Source organism: Hippocampus comes, unplaced genomic scaffold (assembly GCF_001891065.2).
Source record: "Hippocampus comes isolate QL1 unplaced genomic scaffold, H_comes_QL1_v1.1 scaffold92, whole genome shotgun sequence".
NCBI lineage: Eukaryota > Metazoa > Chordata > Actinopteri > Syngnathiformes > Syngnathidae > Hippocampus > Hippocampus comes.
The window spans coordinates 3,676,688-3,694,158 of NW_017805379.1; the positions used below are offsets into that span (position 1 = coordinate 3,676,688).

The 17,471-nt window shown below is 41.3% G+C and overlaps 2 protein-coding genes across 5 annotated transcripts; both read left to right on the forward strand.

The window, feature by feature from the left end:
• Positions 1-1,049: 1,049 nt before the first annotated feature.
• slc2a2 (solute carrier family 2 member 2) lies at positions 1,050-8,461 on the forward strand. Of its 2 annotated transcripts, none has more exons than XM_019872345.1 (13): positions 1,050-1,213; positions 1,286-1,381; positions 2,504-2,712; positions 3,578-3,702; positions 4,437-4,552; positions 4,618-4,780; positions 4,878-4,984; positions 5,065-5,145; positions 5,498-5,602; positions 6,398-6,499; positions 6,574-6,777; positions 6,923-7,129; positions 7,179-7,426. In XM_019872345.1, the coding sequence occupies exons 1-12, from the start codon at positions 1,199-1,201 to the stop codon at positions 7,127-7,129; spliced, it is 1,530 nt and encodes a 509-aa protein (XP_019727904.1). In that variant the 5' UTR covers positions 1,050-1,198; the 3' UTR covers positions 7,179-7,426. The 2 variants fall into 2 exon arrangements, with proteins under 2 accessions (XP_019727904.1, XP_019727903.1); XM_019872344.1 differs by lacking the exon at positions 7,179-7,426 and adding an exon at positions 7,473-8,461 and having other exon boundaries at positions 1,051-1,213; positions 6,923-7,128.
• A 1,354-nt stretch (positions 8,462-9,815) lies between these two features.
• Positions 9,816-16,179, forward strand: LOC109517288 (eukaryotic translation initiation factor 5A-1-like). 3 transcript variants are annotated; one of them, XM_019872346.1, is made up of 5 exons: positions 9,816-9,925; positions 11,585-11,753; positions 11,890-11,994; positions 13,098-13,238; positions 13,392-16,179. In XM_019872346.1, the coding sequence occupies exons 2-5, from the start codon at positions 11,592-11,594 to the stop codon at positions 13,452-13,454; spliced, it is 471 nt and encodes a 156-aa protein (XP_019727905.1). In that variant the 5' UTR covers positions 9,816-9,925; positions 11,585-11,591; the 3' UTR covers positions 13,455-16,179. The 3 variants fall into 3 exon arrangements, with proteins under 3 accessions (XP_019727905.1, XP_019727907.1, XP_019727908.1); XM_019872348.1 differs by having other exon boundaries at positions 9,817-9,925; positions 13,098-13,229; XM_019872349.1 differs by having other exon boundaries at positions 9,848-9,925; positions 11,580-11,753.
• Positions 16,180-17,471: the final 1,292 nt, after the last annotated feature.

Genomic DNA, 17,471 nt, shown 5'->3' on the forward strand with positions numbered 1-17,471 from the left:
GTGTGTGTGTGTGTGTGTGTGTGTGTTTGTCCATTTGGGTCATTACACTAAGGAGTCAAATGTTAGTCTCCCCATCCCGCTGCGGTGTTTTTGCTAGTGTTAGACTTTGTTCACCTTGTGAGTGTATCATTAACCAAACTGAGTGATTGCGTCAGCTGCTGAGGATTTTTTTTTTGTTAACTTGATTAAAACGTGCTGCATATGCCTGCTTGTAATCTTACACCGCATTCTGCATCCTAACATGCTTCTCTGCCCCGATTTGGTTTTGCTGTTTATTACACTGAGTTCTATATCTGTGTGTGTTAGTGCACAAGTTGGAACAGTCACCTGCAGGAATAAGGATGTTATGAAAATCACCTGTGCAGAACAAGAAATTTGTAAAACTTGCCTGAGAAAACACGCACTAACCTGCCAGGAAGAAGAACTTGGCAAAAGTAAGGGACAATTTGGTCACGTTGCCAGTCAGGAACAAGAACTTTGCCAAGGTCACCTCTCAGGAACAGGAACTTTACTGAAATCATGTGTCAGGAACGGTAACCTTCCTAGAGTGACCTGCCAAGAACACACACTTTGCTATATTAATGTGTCGGGAACAAGGGCTTTGCTAAAGTTAGCTATCAGGAACAAGCACGAACTTTGTGATAATCAGGCGTCGTATATATGTCGACAGGAATTGATACGAATTTTTCACTTCCAATTCCATCACCGAAGCTTATCGATGCCATTTCTTAATGATTCTGATTCGGTGGGGGAATTAAATTATACAAATGCGTTTGTTTGTGCTTCTTTTGCATGTTATCTAATCAAAAGCAAATTCAGACCTAAAACAATGAAGCACCTTACACAAGATGATACAAAGTCACTTTTTAGAACTGAGACTTCAGGGAAGCTTTACAGAAATGCATCCACGCATACCCATTGCCAAATATTTGTACATGATATTATTACGATAACAACCTAACGAGAATCTCAAATATTCATTTTTGGATTTAATATCGTTCATAAAAATGAAGATATGTAAGTTTTTGTGTTTAAAAAAAAAAGTGTGCATGGATTACTTTGACGTCTTGGGCTTTTGCTACCTGAACTCGTGCGTGTTGTTTGTCCTTGTGTGTGCGCGTGGTCGGTCACTGGACATTGATCATTAGCTCGCCACCTTCCTGATCTCCGGTGGCTGACACTCTTGGACTCTTGGATCATGGAGCCCGGAAAGGTAAGCTGGCATTCATTTCAGCAAGCATCCCCTTCCAAATGGATTTGGTTTCAGTTTCATCAATTGGCGCAGGAGCTGACGGCCACCTTGGCGTTGGCCGTCTTCACGGCAGTGTTGGGCTCCCTGCAGTACGGCTACAGCCTCGGAGTCATCAACGCCCCGCAACGGGTGAGTTGGGCACGGCTCGTTTCGCGGCTTTTGTTTTTTGTGCGCTCCACAATTTTCGCTCTCCTCCTCTCTGAGCTAACCCAAGAAATTGGACTGTTTTTCCTTGGTGTGGTTCACAATTTTAACTTTGGTCTGATGTTAGCTAACCCTTGAAATTCGTTTTTTTTTTCTTGGTGTGGTCCACAATTTTAACTTTCCTCTTCTATTGGCTAACCCATGAAATTCGCTTTTTTTCTTGGTTTGGTCCACAATTTAAACCTTCCTCTTCTATTAGCTAACCCATGAAATTCGCTTTTTTTTTTCCTTGGTGTGGTCCACAATTTTAACTTTGGTCTGATGTAAGCTAACCCTTGAAATTCGTATTTTTTTTCTTGGTGTGGTCCACAATTTTAACTTTCCTCTTCTATTACCGAACCCATGAAATTTGATTACTTTTTTTCTTTGTGTGGTCCACAATTTAAACTTTCCTCTTCTATGTGCTAAACCATGAAATTCGCTTTTTTTCTTGGTTTGGTCCACAATTTAAACCTTCCTCTTCTATTAGCTAACCCATGAAATTCGCTTTTTTTTCCCTTGGTGTGGTCCACAATTTTAACTTTGGTCTGATGTTAGCTAACCCTTGAAATTCGTTTTTTTTTCTGAGTGTAGTCCACAATTTTGACTTTCCTCTTCTATTACCGAACCCATGAAATTTGATTACTTTTTTTCTTTGTGTGGTCCACAATTTAAACTTTCCTCTTCCATGAGCTAATCCATGAAATTCGCTTTTTTTTTCTTGGTTTGGTTCACAATTTAAACTTTCTTCTTCCATGAGCTAACCCATGAATTTCGCTTTTTATTTTTTTTTCTTTGTGTGGTCCACAATTTTAACTTTCCTCTTCCATGAGCTAACCCATGAAATTCACATTTTTTTTCTTGGTGTGGTCCACAAATTTAACTTTCCTCTTCTATTAGCTAACCCATGAAATTCACATTTTTTTCTTTGTGTGGTCCACAATTTGAACTTTCCTCCTTTATTAGCGAACCCATTAAAAATTATTTTTTTTTTCTTTGTGTGGTACACAAATTTAACTTTCCTCTACTATGAGCTGACGTTTTTTTTTGTTTTTTTTTGCACGCTAGGTGATCGAGAGGCACTATGGGCGCTCGTTGGGCGTTTGGCCCCAGGAAGCCGACCGCATGTCGCCAAACGCCAGCCGCACGGCAGACACTGCGCAGGAGCAGGTTCATCCGACTGTGATCATGTACTGGTCCTTGTCGGTAGCCATCTTCTCGGTCGGTGGCGTGCTCTCCTCCTTCCTGGTGGGATTCGTGGGAGACTTCAGAGGCAGGTGAGAAATCAACGGAGACAGGAACAAAACACCCCCCAAACAATCTCTTGTCAGGAACAAGGATTTTCACCAGTCTGGAATAAGTGGTGGAGTATTTGGATCAAGAGCTTTTTCTAAATTCACGTGTCAGAAACAAGAACTTTGCTCGAGTGGAACATAAACTTTGGCAAAGTAATTTGGTGCTAACAAAAAACTTTGTTCAAGCCATTTGTCAGGAACAACAACTTGGCTAGAATGAAACCTTTGCTCAGTGACATCTCACGAATAAGAACTGTGTGAAAGTCGATTGTCAGGATGAAGGACTTTGCTAGGGTGTCAGGAACAAGAACTTCTGGAGTTCGGAACAAGAACTTTGCTGAAAGTGGAAATGGAAAATAAACGTTTGCCAAAGTCACGAGTTACGAACAAGAACTTTGTGGAAGTGCCTGGTCAGGAACAAGAACTTTGCCGGAGTGGAAGTCCCCAGTCAGGAAAAAGAACTTTGCATAAATAACTGGTCAGGAACAAGAACTTTATGAAAGTTACTTTGCTAAAAGTGGAACACAAACTTTGCCAGACTCACCTGCCAAGTCTCTTGTCCGGAGCAAGAATTTTGCAAATGTCACCTGATGGGAAGATGGACTTTCTTTAGTTCGTTTTCAGCAGCAACAACTTGAGTGAAGTCACCTGTCAGGAACAATGACTGTGCATAATTTCAAGAAGAGGAACTTTTCGGTTTTGGCGAAGGGCATGCTTAGCTAGCGAGTGGGTGTGCGGCGTGGCGTGAGAGCCCCAAATTATAGCCGCCGCTGCTGCCGCCGCTGCTGCCACCGCTGCTGGTGCTGCTTTGATTGAAATGTCTTCTCTTCTACCAATGCGGTGGCAGGGTGAAAGGAATGTTGGCGATCAACGTGCTGGCCGTGGTTGCCGGACTCCTGATGGGACTGTGCAAGATGTGGAAGCCTCACCTCATGGTCATCGCGGGCCGCGCCATCATGGGCTTCTACTGCGGTGAGCAGGACTTTTTTTTTTTTTTTCTCTTTCGCGAAACGCTTCGGGCAAAGGAACCATCCCATTACACTGAGACTAATTTTTTGCAATACAGATGAAAATGAGCTCAGGGCTATTTCTGGTCTGCGCAACATGTGTTTTTATCGTAATATGACTGCTTTATACTTCTTATAATATATTTTTGAAATCTCTTAAATGACTTAAATGAATAAACTTTATTCTCATTGGCATTGCATTTTTTTTCTCATAATTTTCTCATCACGTTACAATTAAATCTCTTAAATGACTGAAATGAATAAACTTTATTCTCAATGGCATTACATTTTTTTTCTCATAATTTTCTCATCACGTTACAACTATTGTCTTTTTTTTCTTGCAGCAGAATCTCAATATCTTTCAGTGCAACTTTTTTTTAAGTTGTAATATAACTGCGATATTCTTCTAAAAAATCGCATCAATTACAATGTTATTCTCAATGACATTCATTTTTTTTCTCATAAAAGTGCAACTTTTTCTGATCCTATCCCAACTTTATTCTCATTGTCCACTTTTTCCCCCCCTTGTAATATAGCCACTTTATTCTGCTAAAATGACACATTCTTTATCCTCATATGACAACTTTATTTTCCTTCATTCCAGTTAGATCATGACTGACTGACTCTCAACCTGTGTGTGTGTGTGTGTGTGTGTGTGTGTGTGTGTGTGTGTGTGTGTGTGTGTGTGTGTTTTTTCAGGCTTGACGTCCGGCCTGGTGCCCATGTACATCGGCGAGATTGCGCCCAAAGCTTACCGAGGGGCCCTGGGGACCTTGCACCAGCTGGCGATCGTCGTCGGCATCCTCATCAGCCAGGTAAGGCTCATTTCGGGCTCACCCGGCGTCCCCTCGGCGTCAACGCGTCGCCCGCGACCCGGCAGGTGATCGGCTTGGACTTCATCCTGGGGAACGACGCCATGTGGCCCCTGCTCCTGGCGCTGTCGGGGGCCCCCGCCGTCCTGCAGTCCCTCCTGCTGCCGCTGTGTCCCGAAAGCCCGCGCTACCTCTACATCCTTCTGGGAAAGGAATGCGAGGCTCAGGAAAGTACGCGAAGAACACGCAGCGAGTGTCTGCGGGCGCTTTACTTCGCTTCGAAAAAAAAAAAAATCAGCCTCGGCTGAAAGAAGCGTCTCTGTGGCAGGCCTGTACCGACTGAAGGGGGCGTACGACGCGTCCGCCGATCTGGATGAGATGAGGCGGGAGAAGGAGGAGGCAGACAAGGTGCCTCGGGTCTCTATCTCGTCTCTGGTTGGTCTACCGCGCTGGAATTTTTACACGGGCACTTTTTCCGCATCGCTCGACACGGCTCTCGCGCATTCTGTCCCAAGATCTGCTCGTCGGCGTACAGGCGGCCGCTGTTTGTGGCCCTCGCGATGCACTTGTCTCAGCAGCTGTCGGGCATCAATGCGGTGAGTCGCAGGGAATGGCGTCGAATGTGCTTTTTCTTGAGCTTTTGGCCTTTCGACTGATTTTGTTGACACGTTTCTAGCTTGCTGTGAGTTGTGCTCTGAGTGTTTTGCTGTTTTGTTTTTGTCATTTTAAGCAATTTAACAAACATCTTATTCCAGCAGGTTTTTGAAAAAAAATAAACAACACTTTCTTTTTCTCATTTTGAAATTTGCACAAAACGTTCTGCCTTTTGCTTTTTGTCAAGCTGAAGCCAGATCACTTGTCGTGAACGTTCGGCAGTCTGCACGGTGTGAAACTTATTTTTTACTCTGGTGTCATATCACGAAGTGTCCTCTTTTCTGTCGTCCAAAGATCTTTTACTACTCCACGGCAATCTTCTCCCAGGCCGGCGTCAGTCAGCCCGTCTACGCCACCATCGGCGTCGGCGCCATCAACACCGTCTTCACTCTGGTGTCTGTGAGTCGCTTTCGTTATCTTGCAGCCTTTTTCCAAAATTTATTCCTTTTTATTCCCCCCCCCCACCTCAAAATTCCACACCCTGCATCCCGCCATGACAATGTGAAGAACCAGCAAAAACAGTCAAATATGCACCAACAGTATTTTGAGAAAAGGCTAACACAAAACTTCTCAATACTGACACAAATAATCATAAAAAATACTAATTGAAGCAAATACTACCGGTACTCAAAAACGAATGGATAGTCATTTAGACTTTGCAATAACACTAAAAAAATGACTCGAAACCAAACCAAAATACTTCTCGACACAAAGACTAGTCGATAACATCAGCACAAAAACTAGTCGATACGCAGATACAACTCGACAACAGAAGTATTATTCAAGAATACTCTTAACACAAAAAAATACTCAATAAAGCAAATATTACTCGAAAACGAATGGATAGTCATTTAGACTTTGCAATAACACTAAAAAAATGACTCGAAACCAAACCAAAATACTTCTCGACTCAAAGACTAGTCGATAATATCAGCACAAAAACTAGTCAATACACAGATACAACCCGATAACAGGAGTACGATTCAAGAATACTCATACACAAAAACTACTTCGAAGTCATGCAAAAAAAAAAAATAATAATAATCATAAAAACTACCCTCGCAAGCACGAACTAAAACCGTCACGCGAGGAGCAACATTTTTAAATAAATGTGCAGACATTTTTCATGTCATCACGGCGGGAAGTTGTGTGAAGAAATTTGTGGATATAATGAAAGCGACCTGCGTCCTCCAGGTGGCGCTGGTGGACCGGGCCGGCAGGCGCACGCTAACGCTAGCCGGCCTGGGCGGCATGTGCTTCTGCGCCGTCGCCATGACGATCGGCCTCAAGTTGCAGGTTTGTCCAAGTCTGTCCTTGGAACGCGCTCGGAAAGAATACGACGAGGATTTTGCCGTCTTCTTCCCTTATAGAGCTCGTACGATTGGATGAGCTACGTTAGCATGTCGGCCATCTTCCTTTTTGTGGCCTTCTTTGAGATCGGGCCCGGTCCCATCCCGTGGTTCATCGTGGCCGAGTTGTTCAGCCAGGGCCCCCGACCGGCGGCCATCGCCCTCGCCGGCTGCTGCAACTGGACCAGCAACTTCATCGTGGGCATGACCTTTTCCTACATACAGGTGGGATTATTATTCTTACCGCGTTGTATCACGTCTCCGTGTTGTTTTTTTTCCTCAAAAGTAGCCTAGGATAAATTCCCTACTTCGATACGTACCGTGGATCATGTGGTCTGTAACGTAACGGTGTCACGTTTGGACTCCTCAGAACTGGCTGGGCGCGTACGTCTTCGTCTTGTTTGCCGGGCTGCTTTTTGGCTTCACCGCGTTCACGTACCTACGAGTGCCGGAGACCAAAGGCAAGAGCTTCGAGGAGATCGCCGAGCTTTTCCGAAAGGGCGTTAAAAAGGCGCCGGCCAACGGCAAGAGCGACGACGTGGAATTGCAGCGGCTCAAAACTGCGACGCACGCTTGAGGGCCCCCCCACGTACGCCAGTCAGTCATTCGGTGAGTTGCGCCTCAGCGCAATCGATTCAAGCGCAAAAGCGCAAACGCTCCTCCAAAGTGACGCACAACATTTGTTTAATTAACTGCGGAAATCGATTTCTGTATTCTTTGGGAATGCTGAGAAGCTGACTCTGAACTGTGGCTTTAATTCAAAAAAATGAAAAATAATGTTGACTGTGAGACTGAAAAATGATAGAGGTGTGTTTTTAAAAAAAAATGTAGCCATTAATCTGGCCAAAAGCGGAATACTGACTGTTAAATATTATAAAAAAAAAAAAAATTAAAAAAAAAAAAATCCAAAGATGTCCTGAATGAGTTTGAAGATGCTTTGGATGACTTGAGAAATGTGGAACGCGGACATAAGTCCATCAAAATGTCTGTACTGTATTGATTTGGGACTGTTGCCATAGAAAATGAGGAAAACCTTTGGGAAAGTGAAAATGATCTTCAAAATGTCCTGATTTTGGTGAATATGTTGACATTTGAATCGCTTGGACCGGCTTGAGAAATTTGGAAAGATGAGGTCAAATTTGGACACCGCCACATTCGTTTCACTTGGTTTTACTTTCTTGGCAGGTTGGAAATTTGGGTTCGCAAGATGCCCTTCGTGTCCTTAGCTCGACTCGGTTGAGAAATGTGGAACGAGTGTTGAAAACTGCCGGGATTCATCGTAATGGTAAATGTGAGTTGTTTTTTTTTTTCCCCCGTGACTCGGTCACATCCAACAATACGGTACTTTTGCAACGGCTGCCGTCACAAAAGCGCTCCCTCCAGCGCCCCCTGGAGGTTAACATTTGATACTTTGAGAGGAGCCTCTCAACAATCGACCTTCGGGCTTGTCAGTATTATTGTCTTCGGTTTTAAACGGAATCAGCACGAAGCGCAAATATCCAAGGAAAATGTAAATGTGTCCACATTTGTTGTCGTCTCAGTGTGACTTATTCTAATAATGTGACTGTTGCTTTTAATTAACTTTATTCTTGTGACAATGCAACTCTTTTATGTCATAAAAATCGCAGTTTTATTCGGATGATGATTTGATTTTGTTGTTGTGTGACGGCATTTTTTTTTTTTCCTGGCAATTGCTTTTTTTTTTTTTTCTCTCTCTCATAGCAATCGGACTTTTTAGTCATGACACGCTCTCGTTCTGGTACTTGTACTAAATGTCGTAATGTTATGATTTTTCTTGTCACGTTCTTTTTAATGTTTGTGTGTGTGTGTGTGTGTGTGTGTCAAGGTTTTATGCCTTTATCTTTGTAGTTGGTAATATTTTGACAAAATTGGTATATGATTTTCAAAAGGCTCGTCTTGTCCATTTTTTTTTTCTTCAATTGTGACTTTATTCTTGTATTAATACAGCTGGGGGAATTGCTTCTTTTCCTCCTTACGCTCATCGTATAAATATTCTTGACCAAATATATCATAATGCATGCTTGAAGGATCCTGCATGGTATATTTACATTCTCTGCATTCACTTCAGTATTATAAATTTTTTTTTTTTTGGTCAGTGTTTTACTGTAATGATGCTAAACTGATTTTTAAAAAAAATTTACTGCAGTTAATTGTGACGCCACTACCTCATTGTGATATTTTGGCCACAATCACATCTCTTTCTCTGTCGTCTTGTGTTGTTTAATGCACACAAACCAATGTTTTAGCGATGTTTTGATGAGATGAAGGAATAAAAATGAAAAAGAAATTGAATAAAGACATGGACAAAATAAATGCGTCTGTGCAAAATTCATGCTTGTAATACATTACATTTTTCAAAGCATGTATAAAAGTTCCATGAACCTAACCGACCAAAAAAGGGTTTGAAGCAATCAACAAAACAACCGCACACTGTGATCCCCCCCCCCCCCCCCCCGGGGCAAAAGGCTAACGAAAAATTGTAATTCAAGGACAGCACAAAACTGTTGAACAACAAACTAACTCATTTTGTGCCTTTTTTTTCTTCACAAAAATCAACGACAAAAACTTTCTTCTTGAGGTCCGATGTTTGTCCTGCGTATCATAGCAAATCCACAAAAATAAAAATAAAAAATAGCCCTACTCACATTGTTGTACAGGACAGGATAAGAACCAGAGTTTGTGCAACTAAGCCATGCTTTCCATCTAGTGGTGGATATTGATATTACAAATACAAAACTACAGCCTACTACTGTACTTGCGTTTCGATTACCAGATTTTGGGGGGGTGGAGAAAAAAATTCCAATCAATTTTTTTTTTTATGTTTTTTTCAATTTTTGGGGGGGGGGAATTTAATCAAGGGGCCACTCACAGTGTGGTTGGTGGCTGCCAAGTTGCCCATCCCTGCTCTACATGCAAAAATAATGAACAATATGAATATATATCTCCCAACTAGTTCATTTCTTATCACATTTGTCATTCTTATTTTTGATTTTATAAGTATTCATAATGATAATTGCAGTACAATTAATTCACATTTTATTCACAAAAATAATTAAACCTACATCCAGGAAATAAATATTTAATAAATTAATGTGGAAAAAAATAATAAAACATTCAATCCAACACAGGTATCGAAACGCAACTAATATTAAATGAGTCTTAAGGATGGAATCACCATACGTTTTGTCACCTGCCCAAATATGGTCACGAGGTCTCCAGAAAGCGGTGAGATCTTGGCTCCGCCCCTTCCACGCCGATCACGTGAGCGGTTACCTGCACTTCCGCCATACAAAAAGTTTTGCGCAGCGTATCCGCGCTCCCTTTTTGTTTTTGGCGTCTGCAGGTCATCAAGGTAAGGTCACGTCGTGTGTGGAGCCGCTCCGAAAGCGAACGTAATCGCCCTTATCTGCCATTTTAAAACCAGATAGCGATACCGCGACGTGTTAATGAGTAACTTGGCCGAGTAGAGGCTCCATTTTGGGAAACCTGGCTGTGGCTAATGTTTAGCAACTTGTGTCAGGTCTGTTGGGTGTGGGCCACCTTAACAAGGCAGTGAATGTTCGTTCTATTTTTCAATTTTTTGATGCCTAGCTCACCATTCAAACCTAGGTTTTATTCTAATCGTTCCTCAATCATTCCGTGGTATCATGATGATAAAACAAAGTACCCTTGATAAAAGACTCAAAATGACGGCTATTAACGCATACTTTCTTGACGATGAAGACCATCGACGATGGTGTCAGGTTACACACATCGGCACAAATTTAAAGAAAAAAAAAACAATCAAATGAAACGCTTGTTATTTTTGGTACATCAAAGCAAGTATGGGCAGTTTAATGTGACCGGACACACATTTTGTCTCTTTAGATGAAAAACGACACCACTGCGTCAAGTTGGTATGGGGCTTTTACCATAAAATACGACGTTATTCAATGGAAAGTATCATCTTAATTTCAATACATTGCCACGTAATGATCGTAATTTAATACTTTTCCATTTCGGTGTAACCCAATTAAAGTGGGGCATACGCGGAACACACGCACACCGTATTTATTTATTTTTTGTAAATAGCCATTTTACTCGAACTTTTTTCGTGTTAAAAAGTTATTATCGTGCGTCACAACACCACCAAAGCCTGCATAAAAGACATAAGAGCCTTTTGAATGGACATAAAAGACGAGCGTCGTTCCTGATGGAGCAGGTGACGTCACACAATGGACGTGGCAGCCATTTTGACAGCTTGCATTAGCCCGCCCCTTCAAACGTACTCCACATATTGCCAAAGTACGTTTTCAAACAAAAAAGGGAATAGACAAGCCCCAAGTGATTGTCCTCAAATATCAAAAGAAAATAAAAATGGAACATAAATAAATAAATAAATAACTTTTTCATTGCACACAATGTGGGTGAAAATTGTTCACTCTACACAATGGAGGCAGTAGTTCTGGATTGCTTTTCAAATCAAGATGTAGAATTTCACATACATCTATCCTCTTTGGTCTACTTTATCCCTGATACTGGTTTCTTATTTTCTCATAAATCCCCTTACCTGTCCAGCAGTCTATGATCATTGACTACGTTGACTACAGTCTTGCTTCTGTTCACAAGGGCTGCGCTCAACGTGGCCTTCTGACTATTTATAGAAGTTAAAAAAAAAAAAAGCATTTATCCATTTCATTTTTTTCATTTAGATTCATTTTATGTTATGTGCATGATAAAGTATGTTTATTTTCTAATATTATTTTGTTAATATTATTGGGTCTGTGGAATGGATTGTAGATGCTAATATTGCTTTGCTTTTCACATGTTTGGGTTTTTCTGTCTCCGGAATGGATTCATCCCAAAAACCGAGCTACCACTGCATATATAGAAACTTTGGAATTAGTTTTCCTGTGTTTTCAAAAGGGTCAAATGTTTCTTTCAAATCATGACGGAAGTTAGGTTGCCTCATGCTTCTGGTTTTGATTTGACATGTCTTGAAAAGATCACCCATTGTACTCTCGCAGCGCAGGATAAGCATGGCAGATGAAAATTTTCATTCTGGGGAATCTGGGGCGTCCGCCACATACCCCATGCAGGCCTCAGCCCTGAGGAAGAACGGCCATGTCATGCTTAAAGGGCGCCCATGTAAGATTGTTGACATGTCTACCTCCAAGACTGGCAAGCACGGGCATGCCAAGGTAAAGCAACAAATTCAAACGTGATCCGTACCAGACTTGTGTCATGAGTGACCCCGCAATGTTCGCAACAATTCAGTAGCAAATGTACTCACCTGACAGTTAAAAAAAAAAAAGTATTTTTTTTTTTTTTTTATAGGTCCACCTCGTTGGACTTGACATTTTCACTGGCAAGAAGTATGAAGATATTTGTCCATCAACTCATAACATGAACGTCCCACATGTGAAGAGGAAAGACTACCAGGTGAGATATTGTACCGAGCCGGTATTAAAAACTATAAACTCCATAACAGCTACTGGCGGTTTTGTCTTGAAGGGCTACCAAACCAAGACATTTATTTATTCAGAAATACGTTGCGAGTGCCGGCACGTATCAAAAGTATTCTAACATGGGCGAAATAAGAATTAGTGAATAATTCATTCATCCGAGGCGGCCATCTTCTTCTTCTCCTTTCGGCACGTCCCTATTCAGGGGTCGCCACAGCGAGTCAGTAATTTCCATCCACCCCTGTAAACCGTCCTACCAACTCGCCTGGTCGTCTTGGCAAAAGTTTTACGCCGGATGCCATTCATGTCGGGAAATATCCCCCCCTGCTGGCGACCGACTAACGTCACAACTCCACTTGCCAACATTGGGCGTGTCACACGTGACCAAACCCAGAAAACTGGTTTGCGGTCTCCGTGCGTGCTGCTGGTTGACAACGTGACTAAACCTCAACCCGCTGCAATATTCAGTACATACAAAAATAGCGTAAACGGAATATTATTCAAGCGAATGTGTCAATTTTTGTGTTATAGAGAATTTTCAAGAGCTCTGAGTTGCTTAATCCGTGTTTTATATATTGGTCACTTTGCCGCAATTTTTTTTTTTTTCTTTAAGTTATTTCCAATTTGGTGAATATTTTCGTTTCGGTTTTGCCTTGTTTGAACGGGGCACACTTGCTCTGATCTTAACAGGGTGTGTTACGCCCATGAAAGAACGCAATGTTCAGGTTTGGAAACCTACAGAGCAGGTTCCTGTTTGGCCAATGAGCCTGACTGACGAGTTCTATTAATAAAGCTCTCGTCACAACTTTCTTCTACTCTTTATATTAATATAAGTGTGTACTCCATGCATGCACGGCACCACATTGCCCGTAGGAGGCCAAGGTGCGTACTGCAGGAACAGCCTGTATTTTTATTTATTTTTTTGATATTGCATATGTATTATGGTGTTGCTTTGTTCCTCATTTTCTGGTTGTTTGTGATTGCAATATCGATCAAAATAGTTGTGATTTTTTTTCCCCCCTTAATTTAATTTAAATGATTTTAAATCATTTGTGTGAACATGTGCATTGATTCGTTTAGGTCATAGGTAACAATGATGGTTTTTTGAGCCTGATGGACGACAGTGCAGATACCAGAGATGACCTGAAATTGCCGGAAGGCGATTTGGGCAAAGAAATTGAGAAGAGAATAGCCGCCGACGAGAGTTTTTATGTAAGTTTTGTCCTTTTTTTTTTTCAAAGTTTTGCATGTCGTTTTGGAAAGAAATGACACAAAAATGCTGGCCAGCGACATTGCTTGATGCTGAGAGAGCATGAACCAAAATATGAGGAGTTATTTTTTTTTCTCTCTCTCTCTCTCTCTCTCTCTCTCGAGGTCACCGTGTTGAAGGCTATGGGTGAGGAGACCGTAGTCGGCGTGAAGGCGCAGGTCAATTAAGCTGAGCTCCCCTTTTTGCTGCTACGCTGCCTGCCTCCATTGCACATTTTGGCGACGAGCGTCACTGCTGCGTCGCCTCTCAAGTGGAGCCCAATTGGGGCAGGTTCCGTTTTTTTTAAAACCCCGCTACTTGCGCTCCAGTGACTGGCAGTCAATGAAGTTTGCATAAGATTTCGCCCAAAGCATGGGGTTTTATTATTACGTATCTGGATGATTCCTAGACCAAAAAAAAAAAAAAAAAGTCATGGATATTTATGGACTGTTCATACACAAGTAAGTGAACAAATCAAAATTTTCTTTTTTTTTTTCACAAATTAGTCGACTAATGTCAGGCTAGCCTGGCAGTTAAAAAACATTGACAGGTTTTTCCCCGCCTCCTTTAAAAGTAGTTTAGAAGTTTGACACTGTTACAAACGTTGTCATTAACATGCATTCATTTGTTAAAGCTGCAGAGTTATGAAACGTTAGCTGCTCTCTTACTGGCAGAATTTTTCATGTACATTTGGCTGCTTTTAACTAAGACACCCCCCCTTTTTTTTTTTTTTTTTTAAATGGGACCAGTCATTGTTGTCTTAGTTTCTCATTTTGAAAGGTTTTGGGAGCACAGTCAACGAAGTGTGCGGGTATTTTGTAGTCGTCGTTTTAAGTAGTGGGTGGAGGGAGAGTGCTACGTCTTGTACGTAGAAAACCTTTGGGGGTGGGTGGTCCTTTTTGGCTGTCCTTTTAATATTCATGCGTTTTTAACCATTGTGGTGGTGTGTTGCATAGTTACTGGACCTTGGCTGAATGTTTACGTTTCCGTGCCGAAACCAACTGGGAGAACGTGTTCAATCTTTTCTTGACCAGCTGCGAATCTTCTTAACCCCTCCTCTTAATGTTGTGTGTAAAATAGACTGTATTTAAAGTAAAAATTTAAAAAAAAATTCACTATGAAACTTCTGTTCACTTCAATAAGTGTAATCAACAATGTATTGGTTCATTTCACACATTAGCAAAATGATTTAAGATGTTTAGATAGGATTTTTTCATTTTTAATTTCTCCACTTGTTTGGGAGTGCGAGTTGATCCGGGAACATTAGCGCTGTTCCAGAGAAGCAACTGAACAGAACACGAGGGTGACCTTTTTTTTTTTTTTTGCAACAAGGACAAGGCATTTCAGATTGCATCCATAGTACAGCAACATCTTTGAAGCACCGTCATCACATGCTCGAAACAAAATAGGCAATAATGTCGATAAAGCATCAGGTAGCAAAAGCATACCGTCGCACACAACTGACCAACAATGTGGTTCAGGTCGCATCCCCCACGTACTCATTACATTGTAATGATTACAAAGGAAATTGAACAAACTACGCTTTTAAGACAAAGTCCCTGTGAAGTAAAAATGAATCTTCTAAATTGGATACATTACAGGCGAGGCATTGCTAACAATCCTGCCAAATTTTAATTAATAAAAAAAAAAAATTGGGCCAGTAGTGTTTTTTTTTTCATTTAAAAAAAAAATCCAATAACCTGATTTGCTATTTAGAAAAATAAAAAATACATTTTTAAAATGAGCATAAAAAAATTTGAGACACATGCTATCGCTGAATCAAATTTGCTATTGACCAGATATAACCAAAAATATTTTAAATGCCCATTTTTCTTATCTTAATGTTTGGGGTCTGTCACAAATAAAATAAAAATCTTTAAAAAATAGAAAAAAAAATCCTTGTACATAGCAGTCCTTATACACCCCCACCCCCCCAAAAAAAAATCAAAAACAAGGCCAACTGAAATCTCGACAATGGAGTACTTAGTTCCATGCACATTTTGAGTACCTCAAACGTGTCCGTCAATTTAGAATGACATTTCAGAATTGACTTGATCAGGACTTTCATCGAGTCAGAAAAGGTCCAAAATAAATCCTTGTTCATTCAGCGAGCTCTAGCACCAGCCAGAACAAGATAACGATGCGCTTCCGCTGGATGATGTCTCAGGGTACATTAAAATGACACCTTTGTTTGGATGTGCCGCGATAGTTTTCCCAGTATCACCTGACGGGCCTTGAAGGCTCAAGGGTTAGGGGGGGAGGGGGGGGACGCTGGTGGAATGCGCTTCTTCAGGTCCTGTTGCTCCAGTTACGGCAACCTGATCTCTGCTAGCCTCTGGGCCTCAACCGTGGCCGATTCAAAGCGAGAACTGTTTTTATGCAAATTAGGCAGCGAGTTCTACCAGCGATTCCTCAAAACATTTCGTCCATTGAATCCTGCTTGAAAACACCCTTTAGGTCTTCGCGCCCTCGAGTTTATTTCAACTGTTACTGCGCACGGGGTTGGGGGAGAGTTTACATTCAGTCATGAGCATTCATTTTAGAGGAGACCATTTTCTCAGGGCTTTGTGCTAATTTGTCAGGCTGCAGTCATAGATTATTTGTTTTCAAAGGCAATCCTTCGATTGGTAGATATTGTACTTTTATCAATCATAGGATTCCATAGCATTGATTTTTTTCAGTGCTTGTGCTTGTTTTTTTTTTGTTTGTTTTTTTTACTCTGACTGTACTTTTACTGAGATTTACCAAATACTCCCAACATTGTTTGTTATATCCGCATGCAGTGTACATGTGTTGTTTTATTCTCAACTGTGTAATTGGTCAAAATGGTTTTTCTCTGGAAATGTGACTGAGTGTTTTAAAAAGAAAGTCTAAACTGTCATTGATAGTGGGAAAAATAAAGCTTAATAATTACAATTACTTAAAAAAAAATGTATATATATATATATTTTTTTGGTCAAACTCTACCTGACGTGACCTTTCCGCTTGGTTTTAAAAAAAAAAAGTGCATTTATGTCGCTGTGCGCTAGGTGGCAGCAAAATGAAAGCTTTTCGCGCTCCCAGCTATGACGTCATTTTAGACCTTGAGCACAAATGCAGCGAAAGCGCGGATTTCTCCCCCTCGGATACGACTAAACACAAGGTTTCAAGCTTCTGAGCCTTTTCATGACTGTTTATGTGGAGAACTCTCGAGTGTTTCGGTTCCGCGGAGATCTGAAGCACCGGAGTGTTCAACGCAATGAGAGGGTCCCTTGATGGGCTTTGCTTTTTTTTTCTTTTAAATATAAGCCAGATTTTTTTTTTTTTCTTGAAGAGAGTTGCTTTGTCGCCCCCGACGTCGTTGGTTCACAATCATTTGGGGAGGGAAGTGGGACATGTTGAAACTTTTCTGAGGATTCGTCCGTCCGTCAAATGTGCGGGGGGGTTGTTATGTAACCGTTTGACTGGAAGCTCGCCGGTGCTTCATTTTGCACGAGTTGACGGCAGTTTTGTAATTTCTCCTACGTGCACGTGCGGAATCTCATAAAAATCTGAGAAAATCGCAAAACGAATGTGCTTCCCAGTTGATGACCACTTCGGTATTCCTTGAAAGTGTCACTTTTCGTTTTTTTTAGAAATGAATGACGTCACCAGAGAATCAGGCGCGAGCCAATGAAAATGTTTTATTTCACACGTTGTAAGAAAAAAAAAGTCACAAATACTACTGTCATAAAATATCGACTTTGTGTTCAGAGAACTACTTTTATTTTTCTCGAAATATTTTATTGGCTTTGTATTACAAATTAGTTTGAGCCCTTGCATCAAGTGTACATCGGTTTCAAATACGCGATAAAAACAAAAACAACTCAGGGAGAGTTGAGCAAATAGTTTGATCCCTTGCTGTCACCGTCTTCCGAAGAGGCGTCTAGTCAGCTCTCCTCCCACGCTTTCCAGCATCGGACCGCATGACCGTCGCACAAATGGATACACTCATCTCCTGGAAACTGTTTTTTTTTTTTTTTTTAATGCCTTATCGTCTATCAAAACGATGTTTCACACTTTGCGGTAACACTGTCAAGGACACGCTGATCCAGACGTTCTGGCGACAAGGTTGCGTTGTTGCAAAGGATGCATGATAACAGATGTGTTCACACATGGACAATGCTAAATTGGCGTTTTTGTGTGTGTGTGTGGGGGGGGGTCCTTTAGTCGTTGAAGTATGATGT